This window comes from Rana temporaria, chromosome 6, assembly GCF_905171775.1.
Source record: "Rana temporaria chromosome 6, aRanTem1.1, whole genome shotgun sequence".
In the NCBI taxonomy this organism is placed as follows: Eukaryota; Metazoa; Chordata; class Amphibia; order Anura; family Ranidae; genus Rana; species Rana temporaria.
In genome coordinates this window covers 144,695,381-144,715,926 of record NC_053494.1, presented here as the reverse complement: position 1 = coordinate 144,715,926, position 20,546 = coordinate 144,695,381, and the positions used below count along the sequence as shown (strand labels likewise).

General features: G+C 42.7%; 1 protein-coding gene across 2 annotated transcripts in view; it reads right to left on the bottom strand.

Annotated features, from left to right (window-relative positions):
* Window positions 1-20,546, bottom strand: part of MREG (melanoregulin) — an 82,619-nt gene that overhangs the window by 42,406 nt on the left and 19,667 nt on the right. For both annotated transcript variants that reach the window (XM_040357484.1, XM_040357487.1), the window contains exon 2: window positions 16,293-16,367. In XM_040357484.1, the coding sequence (XP_040213418.1) occupies window positions 16,293-16,367 (75 nt within the window). The remainder of the gene's footprint in view (window positions 1-16,292; window positions 16,368-20,546) is intronic.

The window sequence follows — 20,546 nt, the reverse complement described above, 5'->3', positions numbered from 1 at the left end:
TTTAGAAAATGAAGGCATCAGTAAATTACATATTTAAAGTGGTTGTAAACCCTTACAACACACTTTATGTTACAGGTAAGCCTATATTAAGGCTCACCTGTAGCTACCCTGGATATCTCCTAAACTTGCACGGTTTAGGAGATACCCCCTGTGTCTGCATGTGCCGAAGTCATCAGCACATGTGCACTAAAGCAATGGCACGTTCAGTTAGACGTACCATTACTGTCAGGTCCCTCGTAGCCACCCCCGGCGGCCAACATCTCTCTGATTTCCGGGTATCACGGCTCCAGCGCTGTGATTGGCCGGAGCCACAATACCCGGAAGTCAGAGAGATGTTGGCCGCCGGGGGTGGCTACGAGGTCCGCTGCGGGGGCTTCGATCTGAGGTAAGTGATACATGCTATGCATATATGCTATGCAGTGCCGGCCCAAGACATTGTGCTGCCTGGGACCAAGAATGAAATGCTTCCCCCCCCCCCCAAAAAAAAATCACGTCATGGCTCTATACATGTATAAAGAGGAGCTGTCATGGCTCTATTCATGTGATAAAGACAAAATTGCTTAAGGAAAGCAACCAATGGTCGGACTTTATAGGCAACACAGACAGGAATAGCAAAAAATATATAATTTTATTACAAAGTAGTTACATAAAACAACATTAAAAAGAAAACCATACAAGATGTCAGGTATGTATGTTGCCTATAAATGTCCCCTGTGCGTCTACACGTTTTGCCATGAGGCTTCTTCAGGACAGACAAGAGAGTAAAATAGTCAAAGTGCTGCCTGGTACCCATGGTACCACCCGGTCCCATCATAGGGCCGGCCCTGATGCTATGCATACTATACAAAAAATAGTGAAGTCCCTGGCCTTCTTTCACTATCCTGTCGCTACGGAATTCACAGACTCTTAATAACTTAATATTAAAAAAAATAATGTTACCATTAAAATTATCACAAATATAAAATTCAGCAGCCGCTTTAAAAGCAATAATGCACATAAATAAAACAGAAATAGTAAAACCTGACCAATCTTTCTTATAATAGTTCATAAGAGGTATGGAAGATAAAAGATGTGTCAGAGTCCAGGTAAACCCACAGGTGCTTCTAGACTCTTCACTGCAAATAGCTTCCACCGTGTGTCACACACCTCCTTTCGGGTTTATACTCACCAAAAGTTTGAGTTTAGCAGGCACTGACAAAACAGTGTATTCAATCGTCTCCGATATCCAAACTGAAATGGATCCCCAAGAAAGGCTCTCTCAATATCATCAGATGTCCTCAGGTTTAAGAAGTGAAATCCCGTTTCTAGACACTGTTTTGTCAGTGCCTGCTAAACTCAACCTTTTGGTGAGTATAAAAGGGGGTGTGTGACACACGGTGGAAGCTATTTGCAGTGAAGAGCAGCTCGTAGTCTAGAAGCACCTGTGGGTTTACCTGGAATCTGACACATCTTTTATCTTCCATACCTCTTATATACTATTATAAGAAAGATTGGTGACGTTTAGAGGAGTGACAATTAGTGCTGCTTTAGTAATTTACAGGACTTTTAAGGCCCCTTTCACACGTGCGGACCGTATGTCCGCTTTTTCATCCATCCGTTTGCGGATGAAAAAGGAACATACATTGGCCCCTATGAGATCGCGGATGTCAGCGGATGAACATCCGCTGACACCCGATCTCGCCCGCCTCGATCAGATTTTGCAGACGGAAGAAAACCCTATTTTTCCTTCAGTTTGCGGATCGGATCAGATGAACACGGACATACGGTCCGTGTTCATCGGATCCCCCCTATAGGGGAGAGCGGAGAAAAGACAGGGCGGTCCCTGCACAGTGTGCGGGGACCGCCCTGTCATCCGCCAGCTCAGCAGGGATCAACAGAGCGATCCCCGCTGAGCAAACGGAGCATACGGAGGTGGATCATTACTGATCCGCCCCGTGTGAAAAGGGCCTAAGACTTGTTGTTTTACTAATTTTTTTTTTTTTTCAGGGTTTACAACCACTTTAATAGCCCCTTCCCTGCTCTTCATTCTGAAACATCCCCCAGAATAGCAGGAGGGAGATGAGAGCAGGAAAACCAGCAGCACTGTGGAGCGGGGGAGGAGGGTGGCAAGACAGGGTGAAGCCTGGGCAGTAGGGGGAATCGGCACTGCACATAGTGATTGGGATGTGCCCAGGAACACTTGGCACACCCCCTGCGCACGCCTATGTGGTCAAGGTAGTATTTTTTACACTCTCTGCCCATGCATTGGTGATCGGTTGAAGTATTTTTAAACCCCTCACCCTGTTTTCCTGCATTGGTGGTCAGTGCAGTATTTTTCCTAACCCGCAAACCCCCTTCCCACATTTGTGATCAATGCCAGTGTTATTTAACCCTCCTGCACTGGTGATCACTGGCAATATTTTTTTAAATCCTCCCCACATTGGTGGTCAGTGCACTGTTTTTTTACTCTCTTGTTACTGAGGAGCAGACCCCTCCATGTAGCACGCAGCAAGTGACCTAGGTCCACATGTCACATGGGCTCCAGATATTCAGTGGACTATTAGGGCCTATCCTGTAACCATGAGCCCTCTCGCAGGAAGTGTTCCCAACCATTATAGGTTGTTGCTATCAGTGATCGGGGCAATGGTTTACAACCTGAAATTCAAGCACATGCTGCAGAGAGAGAGAGAGAGAGCTACAGTATGCGTAGGTAGTGAACTGATAATGGGCACAGCAGCTATGCCCTAATCAGCCCTGTTCTGTAGCAGGCTTCCCGGTGAAGTGTTTGTTGATTTAGTTGCAGTCTTTTCTCCCTTTTTATACAGCCAGGACTTTATTTGTATACTGCCAGGTGGGGGTCAGTCTGCCAGACCGCGCTGAGTGTTTTAATGCTGGGTGCTGCAAAGCAACTCAGTGCAAAGAACCCTGCTGCAGCTCTTTAAAGTCAGCAGGTGCCCAACAGGTGATGGACCCAGCCTAGGACATGACAGGCTGCACACTGGGATCAGGTAGTCTGAGTGTTGGGCACCACAACACTTGAGGGTACTGCATGGCACATGAGCTTCATTGTGCATCCTATCGTCTAGGTTCTTCCTTTGCAGAAAATAAAGTGACAGCTGGTCAAAGAAACTTGAGCTTGTGAGAAGTCAAACAGACTGGTGTCTACAAGTAAAGATCAGTTACTTGCTTGCAGAAATCACATGTCCAATCTTAATGAAAAGATTTGCAATATAAAGGCAGTAATTTTCCTTCTCATTAACATGAAAAGGAGTTGAATAGAAATGATCTTACACAAGCTACTTGTGTAACCAAGTTATTTGCATGTCACAGATTGCCCCCAGCAGAGTTTGAGTTTACAGGCAACATACAGGTTAGGAAACCTGTTTTATCTGTTTAGAAGTAATCAGCTTTGAAAAGTAGAAATATAGGATTAATTGTAATAAAAGAAAATGCATACATTTAACTCACAAAGGGTAATATGCATTTTGTAATGTAAATATTGGTGCATTTTCTATGTGTTGTTGTGCCATGTGCATCAAATGAAGTTAAAAGTGATATGCAACAGTTTCTAATTGATGCGCCAAAACAATCAAGCACTTGCACCAATGTTCTATGTTAAAATGTTTTTAAATGATACAGCATTACCACAGTGGTATGATACTGTAGTGAAGAGGGAGCTCTGGTAAGGTGAGTATAAAGCAAAACTTAATACACACCTCTCCTCCAGAAAGCTCCCTTGTCTGTGCCAACATCTTCTCCCTGGCTTCTTCCAGGTTTAGGGTCTGGTGGAGTTAGGATGAGTTTACTCCTATTCATGCACACTGTAACAAACTATTTTGGGTACTGAGGCCTGCTGAGAATGTACACTATAATGTTTGTTATTTTTTTTAGCCTACAAATCATATTGCGTATGTTGGCCTTTGCCTCCGCAGCTAGCACTGCTCAAATAACTCCTATAAATATTCTGAATAGGTGATGGCTATTGGTTTGTGAAGTTGAGTGATTCAAAGTATAAACATTTATCCAGATCAAACTTCTTTATTTAATACGATTCTAAATTTGTAAATAATAATAATAGTTTCATTGGAAGTACAACAGCAAGTAATGCAAAGTTGCTTTATAGTTAGAACTATATATATGAATTGTACCTTTCTATGCAGCAAGTGGTGCTGCAGTATCATAGTTCTATCTAGGATATGATGTAATGGGAGGAAGTATTGTTTGTGTTCAGTTCCTGTTCATGTCTGATAAAGACATGTTCTGCAATCCTCCATGAAAGGAAAGCGTATTGCTGTATATAAGAAGCTTCCAGCACATTATTTCAATACTCTGCACAACAGGTTATGGGCCCAGCGCACCCAATCATCCAGCAACACACAGGCACTGGAAAGAGAACTCTGCAACTCAGTGAGTACAGTGAATACTGTATACAAGCTGTTGAAAGATGGCAAGCAGTTCAGATGTGAAGTTTGCAATTGCAAAGCCGAACAATGCCAATTACCAGCAGTAAGAGTTTAAACTAGAAATGTTTCTCAGAAAGAATGACTTGCTGCAAGTGCTGAATAAAGACAGACCCACAAACAGTAAGAAGGAGGAATAGGACAGGAAAGACAGATAGTCAAAAGCAACTATAAGCTTACTAGTGGAAGTTGACCAGCTTATCCACATAGGAACAGAAAATGGCCAAAGGTATGTGGACTTCATTACAAAAATTGCATGAGCTTTCAAGCCTCAACAATAAGCTATTTCTACTAATGTCGCATACACTTGATCAGAAATTCCGACAAGAAAACCGTGAATTTTTTCTGACAGAATGTTGGCTCAAACCTGTGTTGCATACACACGGTGTCAGGGAATTGGTAAGACCAGACACTGTGGACTGCACAGAGAGAACTAAAATGTAAGTGACTATAACGTTTATTAAGATTAGTCATATACAATACACCAACACCTCCAAAACCAAACAGTGACAATAAGTCCAAACAGTGACCCACAAATAACAATACACAGTAGATAGGGAAAACCGTAATCATAAACGTAAGCCAGTTCAGGGTCATATACAGCAGATCAGCAGATGGACAAGGGATGTTCCAGAAACATAAACGTTTAGCCATGCAAAGGTCATACACAGGGAGATCAGCAGATGGGTTAGGAACACAGGACAGGGAGAGGATGGACGGATCAGACGGCAAGGCAGGGATGCAAGGTAACAGGAGGGACAGGTCCAGGATAGGCTCAGGATCAGGTTCAGATAGCAGGATCACAGGTCAGGGCATGAGGACAATACCAAGGCAAGCATGTGAGGGCTAGCTGGGTATTTATGTGTAGGTCTGTAATTGGGCTTAATGAAAAGAAGAGGAAAATGCAAATATCCTCACATGCAGTGTACATGTGGATATTTAGTAGATGAAAAAGATGTGCCACGTCCTGTAAGTATGAATAGAGAAATAACTGGGGGCGAGTTGATTGGACTTTTCAGGCACTATTAGCTGGTCAAAGTATAGTCATACAAAGAGTAAGTTCTCTAAAATATTAAAAATTTATTAAGACATAGAAAGTATTTATACTTTCTATGTCTTAATAAATTTGTAATATTTTAGAGAACTTACTCTTTGTATGACTATACTTTGACCAGCTAATAATGCCTGAAAAGTCCAATCAACTCGCCCCCAGTTATTTCTCTATTTGTAATTGGGCTTAGGTGACACCTGACCGCAGGAGGTACTGTCTGCTCCACACTGCCGGCATACACCCGCTGGTGGACACTGGTACTATGGCCCAAGGATCCAACAGTGCCACCAGTAGGTGAGTCCTCTCACTACAGATCCTAAGAGTCAGAGGACACCCGCTATCGGACACCGGTTACTTCGATACATGGGACTGACAGCGCCACCAACAGGAGAACCCTTTCCTGACAGTACCCCTCAAAGGAGCGGCCTCTGGATGCTCCAAGTAATTGTAATTGAACATCCGGGCAGACAGCAGACTCATCTGGGCAGACAGCAGGCTCATCCGGGCGGACAGCGGGCTTCAGGTCATTGAGCTGAGCAGCGGGCTTCGGGTCATCAAGCTGGGCAGCGGGCTCTGTAACGGCAGGCTGGATGACAGGCACTCAGCAAGAAGAGTAACGGCCCAGTGGCCTGGGTAACGGGCCCTGATTCAGCAAGCTGGACACCGGGGACTGGTCCAGCAAGCCGGATAATGGACACTGGCTTAACAGGCCGGGTGATGGGCAATGGTTTAGCAGACTGGGCAACGAAACTTCAGGCTGAGACATGGGCACCGAAACCGCAGACAGAGACATGGGCACCGAAACATCAGGTGGGGACCCGGGCACCGAAAAACATCAGGCGGAGACACCAGAACATCAGGCTGGGACACTGAACCATCAGGCAGGCACCGAGACTTCAGACTGGAAGGCAGGCACCGAGACTTCAGACTTCAGACAAAGGAAACTGAAGACACATAACCTATAATCACACATATAGTTTGGACTTCATGGACTCTTTTTTCAACCTCACCTACTATTATGGAGGGGCACCTTTATAGTAAGCGGCAAGCCACAAGGCTGGTGCATATCCCAAGCTTTAACCACTTGCTTACTGGGCACTTAAACCACCTTCGTTCCCGGAGCAATTTTCAGCTTTCAGCACTCTCACACTTTGAATGTTAATTACTCAGTCATACAACATTGTATCCAAATGAATTTTTTGTCCTTTTTTTCATAGAAACAGAGCTTTCTTTTGGTGGTATTTGATCACCTCTGGACTTTTTATTTTTTGCGCTATAAATGAAAAAAGGCGGAAAATTTTGAAAAAAAATGTATTTTTCTTAGTTTATGCGATAAAATTTAGCAAAATATTAATTTTTCTTCATAAATTTTGGCCACAATTTATACTGCTACATGTCTTTGGTAAAAATAACCCAAATTAGTGGATATTATTTGCTCTTTGTGAAAGTTAGAGAGTCTACAAGCTATGGTGCAAATCATAAAAAAAATATCACACCTGTTGTACCGGTGCCTATCTCATTTCTTGGGGCCCTGAACACGCCAGGAAAGTACAAATACCCCCCAAATGACCCCTTTTTAGAAAGTAGACATTCCAAGGTATTTAGTAAGATGCATGATGAGGTTTTTGATGTTGTAATTTTTTCCCACAATTCTTTGCAAAATGAATATTTTTTTTATTTATTTTTTCCCCCTCACAAAATTGTCATTGTAATAGGTTATTTCTCTCACATGGCATGTGTATACCACAAATGACACCCAAAAATACATTCTGCTACTCCTCCTGAGTATGGCGATACCACATGTGTGAGACTTTTTTACAGCCTGACCACATACAGAGCCCCAATATGCAGGGAGCACCATCAGGTGTTCTAGGAGCATAAATTACACATCTAACTTGTTGACTACCTATTACACTTTTGAAGGCCCTGGAGCACCTGGACAATGGAAATGCCCACAAAGTGACCCCATTTTGGAAAGCTAACACCCCAACGTATAATCTATGAGGCATAATGAGTCTTTTGAACGATTCATTTTTTTCCAAACGTTTTTGGAAAATGTGGGAAAAAAATGAAAACACATTTTTTTTACGCAAAGTTGTCCATTTATAAGATATTGCCAACACATAGCCTGTACATAGCAAAAATTACACCCCAAAATACATTCTGCTACTCCCCCTGAGTATGGCGATACCACATGTGTGGGACTTTTTCACAGCCTGGCCACATACAGAGCCCCAATATGCAGGGAGCACCATCAGGTGTTCTAGGAGCATAAATTACACATCTAACTTGTTGACTACCTATTACACTTTTGAAGGCCCTGGAGCACCTGGACAATGGAAATGCCCACAAAGTGACCCCATTTTGGAAAGCTAACACCCCAACGTATAATCTATGAGGCATAATGAGTCTTTTGAACGATTCATTTTTTTCCAAACGTTTTTGGAAAATGTGGGAAAAAAATGAAAACGCATTTTTTTTACGCAAAGTTGTCCATTTATAAGATATTGCCAACACATAGCCTGTACATAGCAAAAATTACACCCCAAAATACATTCTGCTGCTCCTCCTGAGTATGGCGATACCACATGTGTGGGACTTTTTCACAGCCTGACCACATACAGAGGCCCAACATGCAAGGAAGACCAACCGGTGTTCTAGGGACACATAGCATACACATGACAAGAATTACACACCAAAATACATTATGCTAAGCAAAGGGTAAACAAAAAATGTACCTGTGGTTTTAGTAGCGCAGTTGTCCACGGGACGATAGCACTGGTCCAGGCAGCAGGCAGGGACTTGGTCAGCAAAAGAAAATGCAATTGTCCAGGCAACAGGCATGATGGCATAGGTCCTACAGGCAGCAGGCAGAAGTAGGGCCTCGTTCAGGACAGAATGGGGACAGGGGTAGAGGCTTCTCCCACCCAAATCTCTTTGAAGCCTCCGGGCAACCAGACCCTAATCTAGAATGAGAAAACAAAAAAAATAGTTTTCTTCATCCAGAAAAACAATTCTGGAGCCCCTCACATGTGAGACCCCTGTGCTTTGAATCCCACTAGTCCACTGGCAGGGTAAAAGATCAGTCCAAGAGGCAGGCAAAAAGAATGGTCAAACGGTCCAGGGTCAGTTCCAGATCAGGCAGAGGTATAAACAGAATCGGTAGGCATAAGCGTGGTCAAATAACAGTCCAGGGTCAGTTCCATATCAGGCAGAGGTATAAACAGAATCGGTAGGCAAAAGCGTGGTCAAATAACAGTCCAGGGTCAGTTCCATATCAGGCAGAGGTATAAACAAAATCGGTAGGCAGAATCGTGGTCAAATAACAAGCCAGGGTCAAATACAGAGCAAGCAGAGGCATAAGGGGTGTAAAGGTAAATGGCAGGAAGTGACTAATAATTTAGTAAGGAATGATAACGGCGGAAACAGCTGTCTATGCAGAGGCCTGGTTGGGAAGGGCATTGGGCACAATAAAAACGGGTGTCTCTTCTCACTCCATCTTTGGAGCACACCCGGCATTTTTTTGGGGAATTTCGGCCTGTTGGTCCGGGAGGGATTTTATCTGGGAAGTGGCGCTCGTAGAGTCGGCTTACCACATCGGATCGAATGGTTGCTGGTGGGTTGCTGGTGTATAAAAGGGCAGTGGTGATTTCCTCCTGGAAGTAAAGGTAGGATTTGGGTCTTGGAGTGGATTTTCGATATAATACGTACGTGTTGTATATGGCCAAATTGAATAAGTAAATTGAAACTTTTTTATACCACTGGTATGATCGTCTTGTGGAAAGGTAGGGCTCGATCATTTGATCATTGAAATCGACACCCCCCATGAACTTATTGTATTCGTGGATATATTTAGGTTTCTGGATTTGCCCATTCCTCCTTCTGATGGTAACGCATGTATTGTTGTGGATGGTAGAAAGCACGTACACATCCCTTTTGTCCCTCCATTTCACGGCCAGAACTTCCTCATTGCGTGCACTCGCCGTCTCCCCTTTTCTTAGCTTCTTGGTGACGAGGCTTTGAGGAAAGCCCTTCCGGTTCGACCGTACGGTGCCGCATGCGGGTGTCTTCTTTCTATACAGGTTTCGGAAAAGGGGCAAACTTGTGTAGAAATTGTCCACATACAAGTGGTAGCCTTTCTCCATGAGCGGGTTTAGGAGTTGCCAAACAATTTTCCCGCTGGTTCCTATGTAGTCTGGGCAATTAGGGGGGTGTAGCTGGCTGTCCTTTCCTTCATATATGTTGAAGGCATAGGTATATCCGGTGGCACGGTCACATAATTTGTAGAGCTTCACTCCATAGCGGGCCCTTTTGGAGGGCATAAATTGCTTTATGCCGAGCCTGCCAGAAAATTTGACAAGTGACTCGTCAACACAGATGTTTTGGTCCGGGGTAAACAACTGGGGGAAAATTTGGGAAAAATAATCTAGTAGTGGCCGAATCTTATAAAGTTTGTCAAAATTTGGGTCATCTCGGGGAGGGCACTGGGTATTGTCACTATAGTGTAGGAATCGCATTAACATTTGATATCTGGACCTGGGCATTTTTGAGGAAAAGACGGGCATGTGGTATATGGGGCGTTTTGACCAATATGAACGTACTTCGTTTTTGTGGTTTAGTCCCATACAGAATACGAGGCCCAAAATTTTTTTAAACTCTTCCACTGTAAGGGGTCTCCATTGGAAGGGACGGGCATAATAGGATGTGGGGTGACTGGAAATAAATTGTTGGGCATAGAGATTGGACTGGGAAACAATTGAGGAAAGCAAGTCCTCAGTAAAAATTAAACTGAAAAAATCTATTGGGGCAAAATTTTCTGTGTCCACTTGGACTCCTGGCTGGGCAGTGAAAGGGGGAATGTTGGCTTCTCCTGAATTAGGAGGAAGCCACAAGGGGTACTGAAGGGAATAGGGAAGGCTGGCATGGGACCTACTGGTACGTGACCTTGCTTGACGAGGTGTTGCGGTTCTGGTGGATGGCACAGCGGTGCTGGTGGATGGCACAGCAGTGCTGGTGGATGGCACAGCAGTGCTGGTGGATGGCACAGCAGTGCTGGTGGATGGCACTGCCTCCTTAGCAATACGCCTTCGTCTGGCGGGCGGACCCTCTTCCTCCTCTTCTTCCTCTTCTTCCTCTTTCTCCTCTTCTTCCTCTTCTTCCTCCTCTTCCTCATCTTCCCCCTCTTCCTCCTCTTCCTCATCTTCCCCCTCTTCCTCCTCTTCCTCCTCTTCCTCTTCACTGCTAACTATCGGCTCATAGTCAACATCAGATCCGGCGTCTGACCTTGCGGAGGAATCCGAATCGCAGAGCTCCCCGTTGCTCTCGTCGGCCGCAATAATTTCGTATGCCTCCGTAAGTGAAAAAGATCTTTTAGCCATGACAAAAGATGGCACGTGGCACTGATGACACTGACAGGTGGCACTGACGGCAAATGGGACTGGCAGATGGCACGGGCAGATGGCAGATGGCACTGATGGCAGGTAGCACTGATGGCAGGTGGCACTGATGGCAGGTGGCACTGATGGCACTGATGGCTGACGGCACTGATGGCACGGGCAGATGGCACGGGCAGATGGCACGGGCAGGTGGCACTGGCGGCAGGTGGCACTGGCGGCAGGTGGCACTGATGGCTGACGGCACTGATGGCACGGGCAGATGGCACGGGCAGGTGGCACGGGCAGGTGGCACTGGCGGCAGGTGGCACTGATGGCTGACGGCACTGATGGCACGGGCAGGTGGCACGGGCAGGTGGCACGGGCAGGTGGCACTGGCAGGTGGCACTTTTGGCAGATTGCACTTTTGGCAGATTGCACTTTTGGCAGGTGGCACTGATGGCAGGGGCAGGTGGCACTGATGGCAGGGGCAGGTGGCACTGATGGCAGGGGCAGGTGGCACTGATGGCAGGGGCAGGTGGCTCTGATAAATGCACTGGCTGGTGGCACTGGCTGATGGCACTGGAAGGTGGCACTGGAAGGTGGCACTGGAAGGTGGCACTGGCAGGGACTGTGGGTAGTGTTTGTGTCACTCACTGTTTTTTTTTTTGGACTGTAACGACTGTAACGACTGTAAAAGGCTTTCTCTCCTCACACGCGGTCTGTGTGTAAGGAGAGAAAGCCGGCGATGAGAGATGATCTCATTTGTTTACATTCGAGATCATCTCTCATTGGACGGCTAGATCGAATGCTGAATGGCCGCTGTGATTGGCCATTCAGCACGATCTGTGATTGGCTGTGTCCGAGGGACACGCCAACACAGTTTTCTGCAGAAGCGCGATCGCGGGGATGCGCTTCCAGCAGAGAAACGACAGGCCGTTTAAAAACGGCCACTTGGCACTTCAGGTCCGCGCTGCAGACGTATTTTTACTATAGCGCGGATCTGAAGTGGTTAAACATCTCATCCGAAAATGGAAATAGCATGACACAACTTCAAACCTACCAAAACATGGCTGTCCACCTAAACTGACAGGCCGAGCAAGTAGAGCATTCATCAGAGAAGCAGCCAAAATGCTCATGGTGACAGAAAACCACAGCTTAGGTGGGAGAATCTGTTCAGAGTCACCATGAGCGTGCCACACTTTTGAGATATTTATTTGTAAAAAAATTGGAAAACCATTTATCATTTTCCTTCCACTTCACAATTATGTGCCACTTTGGGTTGGTTTATCACATAAAATCCCAATAAAATACATTTACATTTTTTGTTGTAATATAACAAAATGTGGAACATTTCAAGGAATTAATACTATTTCAGGGCACTGTAGAAGCTATTATTAAAGTAAATGTAAAGCCAAACCATTTTAGATATAGTAGGAAATGGTTAAAACCTTCCATCTGTTTTTTTGTCATCTGTGTCCCGTTCAAAATATTTTCCTTTGTTTCCTATCCTGTAGACACAACAAGAAGTGTGGAAATATCTTCAAAGTGAGGAAAATATTCTCTTATGCCCTGTACACACGATCGGTTCGTCTGATGAAAACGGACCGTTTTCATCGGACGAACCGATCATGTGTGGGCCCCATCAGTTTTTTTAACCGATGGTGTGTAGGCAAGACTGATGAAAGTCAGCTTCATCGGATATCTGATGAAAAAAATCAATCGGTTCGTTTTCATCAAACGAACGGATCATGTGTACAGGGCATAAGTTGTCAATGGAACACGTGTTACCACTTGAAGATATCCCATCTATTTCTGTTTTATTCAGTTTTTTCATAAATTTTTGTACACAGGGTTCAATTGATCCATACATATATGCTGACCTTGACTCTGTGAGCCACCTTTGCCTGCCTCTGCCATGCGACCCGCTCTACCAGCTCCCAAACGGGACTTGCCTGAGATAACCCTGACTTACAGTTGGCTTTTTTGGTTCCTGTGATAATTTAGTGCCTTTGGTGGGTATGTGATTATCCTGTTTTGCTTTCATTATTTATAGGAATTGGGGAATGCTTTTCCTTACTATATTATCTATCTATTTATTTATTTTCAGTGACATGATCTCTCTACAGTTATGTATTTGGATTTCACCATCTCCTGAAGTAGTGAACATTGTTTGTGAACTGCATCGAGATCATTGTCAGTACTTGATTGTTTAGAAATGATTTGTGTTCTATAGTGTCATAGACATGAATGTTTATATGTTTTATTTTTTCATTACATGGCTACTTGTACTTTGCATCGTAGTTTTTAACTTTTATAAGCAGTCAAAGATGTGATATTTTACATAATGTGGTAATAATATTTAGAGGGGAAACTCAACCAGAGTCCCAATGGCATCATATGTCTTTAAACATTTTCTGTGTTGGGGACTCAGCCTACATCTTGGTACCCTGGCTATTTATTATTCTTAAATCTACCATTAAGCCTGATTGGTTGAAATTCATCAGTGAGGGTGGTTCTAGGGTGGTGACTGCCATTGCCCTGCTTGTGAATGATTTATACAATAAATGAAGACTTTTGTGATACTGTATATACAATGTGCATCATCTTTTCTCTTTGCAACAATAGAGGTAGTTAAAATACAACTAAAGACTCCTAAATAAAAGTCTAAACAGGTAGCAAATCCAGTAACTACAGGGAGTGCAGAATTATTAGGCAAATGAGTATTTTGACCACATCATCCTCTTTATGCATGTTGTCTTACTCCAAGCTGTATAGGCTCGAAAGCCTACTACCAATTAAGCATATTAGGTGATGTGCATCTCTGTAATGAGAAGGGGTGTGGTCTAATGACATCAACACCCTATATCAGGTGTGCATAATTATTAGGCAACTTCTTTTCCTTTGGCAAAATGGGCCAAAAGAAGGACTTGACAGGCTCAGAAAAGTCAAAAATAGTGAGATATCTTGCAGAGGGATGCAACACTCTTAAAATTGCAAAGCTTCTGAAGCGTGATCATCGAACAATCAAGCGTTTCATTCAAAATAGTCAACAGGGTCGCAAGAAGCGTGTGGAAAAACCAAGGCGCAAAATAACTGCCCATGAACTGAGAAAAGTCAAGCGTGCAGCTGCCAAGATGCCACTTGCCACCAGTTTGGCCATATTTCAGAGCTGCAACATCACTGGAGTGCCCAAAAGCACAAGGTGTGCAATACTCAGAGACATGGCCAAGGTAAGAAAGGCTGAAAGACGACCACCACTGAACAAGACACACAAGCTGAAACGTCAAGACTGGGCCAAGAAATATCTCAAGACTGATTTTTCTAAGGTTTTATGGACTGATGAAATGAGAGTGAGTCTTGATGGGCCAGATGGATGGGCCCGTGGCTGGATTGGTAAAGGGCAGAGAGCTCCAGTCCGACTCAGACGCCAGCAAGGTGGAGGTGGAGTACTGGTTTGGGCTGGTATCATCAAAGATGAGCTTGTGGGGCCTTTTCGGGTTGAGGATGGAGTCAAGCTCAACTCCCAGTCCTACTGCCAGTTTCTGGAAGACACCTTCTTCAAGCAGTGGTACAGGAAGAAGTCTGCATCCTTCAAGAAAACCATGATTTTCATGCAGGACAATGCTCCATCACACGCGTCCAAGTACTCCACAGCATGGCTGGCAAGAAAGGGTATAAAAGAAGAAAAACTAATGACATGGCCTCCTTGTTCACCTGATCTGAACCCCATTGAGAACCTGTGGTCCATCATCAAATGTGAGATTTACAAGGAGGGAAAACAGTACACCTCTCTGAACAGTGTCTGGGAGGCTGCGGTTGCTGCTGCACGCAATGTTGATGGTGAACAGATCAAAACACTGACAGAATCCATGGATGGCAGGCTTTTGAGTGTCATTGCAAAGAAAGGTGGCTATATTGGTCACTGATTTGTTTTTGTTTTGTTTTTGAATGTCAGAAATGTATATTTGTGAATGTTGAGATGTTATATTGGTTTCACTGGTAAAAATAAATAATTGAAATGGGTATATATTTATTTTTTGTTAAGTTGCCTAATAATTATGCACAGTAATAGTCACCTGCACACACAGATATCCCCCTAAAATAGCTAAAACTAAAAACAAACTAAAAACTACTTCCAAAAATATTCAGCTTTGATATTAATGAGTTTTTTGGGTTCATTGAGAACATGGTTGTTGTTCAATAATAAAATTAATCCTCAAAAATACAACTTGCCTAATAATTCTGCACTCCCTGTATATGATGAACAAGCCCAATAAGCAAAAAAAACTTCCTTTATCTTCCCTGACAGAGTCAAATTCGTGTTGTCTCACACGCTATTCCTCCCAGACACTGCAGCTCACAGTAAGAGGGTTTTAGCAACAGATGCAATGTTGGAAAACTGCTAGGTGTGGCTAGGTGCTAACATACAAGTTACAGGCTGTGAATCAGCAGTGACAATGTTGATAGATATGCCCCCTGAAACATGTTTTTGTCATCTCATTATACAGTAGTGCAAACAAGCAGAGTCTTTACAAAAGTGGCAACTCTGCATTGAATTCAGCAGCAGTGCAGCATTGTTGCCATGCCATCACAGGAACCTGCATTCAATTAAACACTTCCATATCTACTTTAATGCCTGCAATATATTACAAAAAAAAATATTCTATTATATGTGTCAAAGAAAATCCAAAAATAACAAAAAGGCTTCCAGCATCCGTTTTCATCGGACGAACGGATCGTGTGTGGGCCCCATCGTTTTTTTTTTCCCCATCGGTGAAAAAACTTAGAACCTGTTTTAAAATTATCTGATGGTCAAAAAACGGATAGAAAAAAAACCGATCGTCTGTGGGCAAGTCCATCGGTTAAAAATCCACGCATGCTCAGAATCAAGTCGACGCATGCTCGGAAGCATTGAACTTCATTTTTCTCAGCACAACGTAGTGTTTTACGTCACCGCGTTCTGACACAAACGGATTTTTTACTGATGGTGTGTAGAAAAGAAATGAAAGTGAGCTTCATCGGATATCTGATAAAAAAATCCATCGGTCCGTTTTCATCGGATGAACCGATCGTATGTACGTGGCATTAGGATATAATTCAAGCAAACAATTTGCTAATACTTTCATACATTTACTATGTGCCAGACATTACCCACAACATGTAAATACACACAAATATGACAAATATTGTGGTAGGTTCCATGATGGCCTAAAAGTAGACAGCCATCTGTAGGACTACATACAAACTGAAGGTAAATCCATGAAAGAGATGACAAACAATCTCCAATAGGTAATGAAAGGAAACGTGTAAACATTTTAGCCTTTAAAGAATGTAATACTATTTTATTGTATTTATGAGGCTTGATTTAATTTAACACAGACCATTCCATAACATAAAGTAAGTTGAGATCCACTAACAAAAACTTACCGGAAGGAGCATTGCTGCATAAGCTTTTGCTGATGAGTTGTTTGGGAACTTGAAGTGCATCATGAAGGTGAAAACCTAAAATTAAATATATAAGAAAAGTGTAAGATTACAATCACGGTTCTATAGTTGGCTTTTTGTAGAAACAGATGTATCTTGAAATGCAGGCAACATTTTTTTAGTTTCTGCCGGCTGTTTTAAATTGTGTTTTGCTGTATCGTTTTTTTTGCGCTATTCAATAAACGACTCAGCGTTTTAAAAGTTGATGCACTATTGCTGCCTTTTTTAAATTTACATTGCCTGTGGACCTGCGGACTTGCCCACTCTGGAGAGAGTGTTATTCTTATCCTTTCATTTGGTCCTTCTGGAAATAATGAAGAGGAGATCGGGAGGAGTCTAGCAGTGATTCTGACATCGGGCTGATCCTTTCAACCCTGCAGGGGTATACCTGCAAAAGCGCTTATGACCTTACAATCAGAGGTCCAACATTTCTGGTAAGGGTCCCCCCTTTCACTTATGTGTGCGCATGAGGAAGCATCCATTGAGGTGGTGGCGGACAACTGTTCCTGTATCTTCCACTTCCTTCCATCTCTCTCTGTGGGACTGGATTCCTGATACTATTTCTTTTGGACACTGTTGATTTTGTTTCCTTCACTTGTATTGTTCCCATATATTCACCTACTTGGATTTTTTGATTATTATATGGACATTTGTCTATGTTAAATATACTTTTTGAGATATAATTTTTATGCACTTATACGTTTATCATTCACTTTTCAGGTTGCAATTTTATTAATTGATTTATGTATATTTAGATGTATACTCTTAGCGCAACTTTATTATTTTACGTTTTGTCACATGATTATCACATGTTTTTGTGTTGCAGCTTACCTTCTTTTTTCAATATTTATTCATCACTTATACCACTAGCGCTGTTTTACCCCCCTTCTTTTTTTCACTAAACAAGTTAACAAACCATACGTAACCAATATTTACAATTATTGTGTCTTTGGCTGTTTTGAAGTGTTAGGCCCTGTACACACGGTCAGTCAAAACCGATGGAAACGGACTGAAGGTCCGTTTCATCGGTCTAAACCGATGGTGCGTGGGCCCCATCGGTCCATTATCCTTCGGTCGAAAAATTTAGAACTTGCTTTAAAATTCAACCGATGGACTCCTGGTTAGTATGCAAAAGCATCGGTTAAAAGCCTGTGCATGCTCAGAATCAAGTCGACGCATGCTTGGAAGCATTGAACTTCATTTTTCTCAGCACGTCGTTGTGTTTTACGTCACCGCGTTGGACTCGGTCGTTTTTTTAACTGATGGTGTGTAGGCACCGTTCTCATCGGATGGACTGATCGTGTGTACAGGGCTTTAATCCTTTTGCAATAATGAGCACGAACTGTAGAAAAGTTGGTCAATACAAAAATAAACATGAACCAAAGTCAACCTTTCCTCTTCAAAAATTGTATTTAACCTTCAATCTCAAAAAATCCCAGATTATCTGGAAAATGAGAAGGCCCTCTGCATAGACCCTAAACAGTACTTTATTGTACTGAAATAGCAAAAAATAAACCATATGTTAAGCACAGTCTACTGTGATGCCCAGTATACTAAATGTAACTTTGGTTTGCATTCCTATCCATAACACTTTGTATACATTTAAAGCGTAGCTTCAGCTCAAACATTTCTTTTTGATTTGGATATTTTTCTATATCAGGATTAGAGATAGGAAGGCCTGTAAAAAAATCCAAATTATTGGGAAAAAAAATAGGGTTATTTTTCCCTGTTTTTTTCAAAGCTGTCTTTGTTTTTCTTTCTGTAAAAATGTGGGGGAAAAAAAGAAAGAAAGAAGTGTGGAATATGTTATGATATGGTATTCAATAATATAATAAGAAGACCTTAAAGGGGTTGTAAAGGTTTGTCTTTTATTTTCTAAATAGGTTCCTTTAATCTAGTGCATTGTTGGTTCACTTACCTATTTCTTCGATTTCCCTTCTAAATGTTTTTTTTTCTTTGTTTGAATTTCTCACTTCCTGTTTCTCCTCAGTAAGCTTTCCACCATCATGCGAGCGGTGGAAAGTCATTTAGAACAGCTTACAGAACACCTTACTGAGGAGGAACAGGAAGTTCATTCAATGGGTAGGAGCGCATTAGGAGCGGTGAGTTCACTGCTCCTAATGCGCTCCAAAGAAGCTGCTAGCAGGACTTTTTCTGACGCCCTGCCAGCGCATCGCTCCAGTGTGAAAGCCCTCGGGCTTTCACATTGGAGTGAATAGAGCAGCAGTTTAAGGGCGGATTGCAGGTGCTATTTTTAACGCTATAGTGCCTGAAAAAAACCCTCAGTGTGAAAGGGGTCTTAGAACTCCTTCTCAATGTGCTCTGTTGCCAGCACTGAAGAGCAAATACACTTTTTTCTAATGGATGTTGTATCTTGCTTCAGAATGAGGTTGTAAGGACAACCAAAGAAAGCTGTAGTGCTAGACTAGTGATGGCCATACACATACCAGGAATCTTGTTCAGCATGATGGCTGTTTAGAATCATAACTTTCAGAAACAAATTTACATAAAAAGGTTGATTCAATCAATATGTTTTCCTTTGCTGTGTTAAAGGGTTTTATTTGAAAGAAAGATAATTACAAAAATGGAATCTATGACCAGCCAATCATTTATTGCTGCATACTGTACATGGTTAGTATAAAGCCTTGGACGCATGCACTTCAGCTTGTATAAAATCGAACTAATGTATAAAAGTCACTTTATAAAATGGCTTTAGTAAGCTTTCAAGAAGCACAACTTCCCTTGTACTTTTGACCTGTTTGAATGTAAGCACTACAGTTCTTGTAGGCCACAGCACTATGGCTGTGTTTCAACTTCCCACTCCTGAAGGCCACTTATATCGCCGTAGCTGTACGGCGGGCACTTTAAGAAGTATTGGGGACGTGATGGCCGCCGGGCATATGCGATCGCTCCTGACAGAGCAAGAACGGGGATTTGTGTGTGTAAACACAGAGATTCACGTTCTGTCGGGGTGAGGAGAGAGGTGGTATGTTCCTAGAATATAGGAACACTGATCGGTCTCCTTCCTCCTCAAGTCAGTCCCATCCCCCCACAGTTAGGACACACACTGAGGGAACACATTTAACCCTTTGATCTTCGCTATTCTCTGTGGGTAGTCACTGCTGTGTCACACATTTCACAGATCCTGCCTCCTGAACTAAAGAGGTACTGAGAATAGGAGTTTCAGGAGTCAGAGTAAGTACATCTTCTGCAAGCAAAACGGCACCATGGGATATTTAATACTTAAAATCAAAATTAAACAGTAGAGGAGAAGCTGCAAAGCATACAGGAAACCCAGGAAGTTGTAGAAAAAGATTGGCAGAACTCACAAATAAGATTTTTAAAGTAAGCTTATAATGAATGGTGAAAATTAACTATTGTTTTGTATTGCTATTACAACGCAGATGCAATAAAATTAAAGTGAATGCTGTGACTACAGAACTCCTTTAAGTAATTGATATAATGTTTGTTAACGCCCTAAATTATTTAACCTTGTTTGAATGCAAAATGTAACCCCTCCCTTGCTGGCACAGCAATGAATGATCCAAACTTTGCTATTTGCAGAGCTCCAAGAAGCTAGTTAATAGGATTGGTTAGGTTAGCTCATCCCTAAGCAGATTTTTTTCTGAGTGCTCCTTTTATTTATGTATTGGACTGACCCTTTTCTAAATATATCATATGGGATGAAAACTGTTACCATGGGGACAGCACAGACCCAGGATGTTACATACTGGGTGTTCCATCACTGCAGCATCATGGAGCCTCAGCAGTTTCATCCTAATTAGCGAGCAGGACACTTGGCAGAGCTATACCGCAGAGTTGGCTGGATATACAGGAAAATCATTATATTCAACAACGTCTGCTGCATCTGCAACTGTAACCTCTCAAATATTTATATATTTTTTTTATATCTTTATGCTTTTGCTTATCGTGAGTAACTTTCTTTACTAGATATGGATTCTAGAGGTAAGGATGTTTAAGGCTGTGCAACTACCCCTAGAGAGTAAGACCGTTATTTATAGTCTATTGTGAATCTTTCACTAATAGCCATTTCTTATGACAGATGATCTTATAATGACTTCCGCATCTAATAAACATGACTTTCATTGACCCTTCCAAGTCATTATGCTGGCTGTAAATAATTCTATGATCTGGCAAAGGCTGGTGGTGGTGGTGGTGGTGAGGTTAATTTTGCAA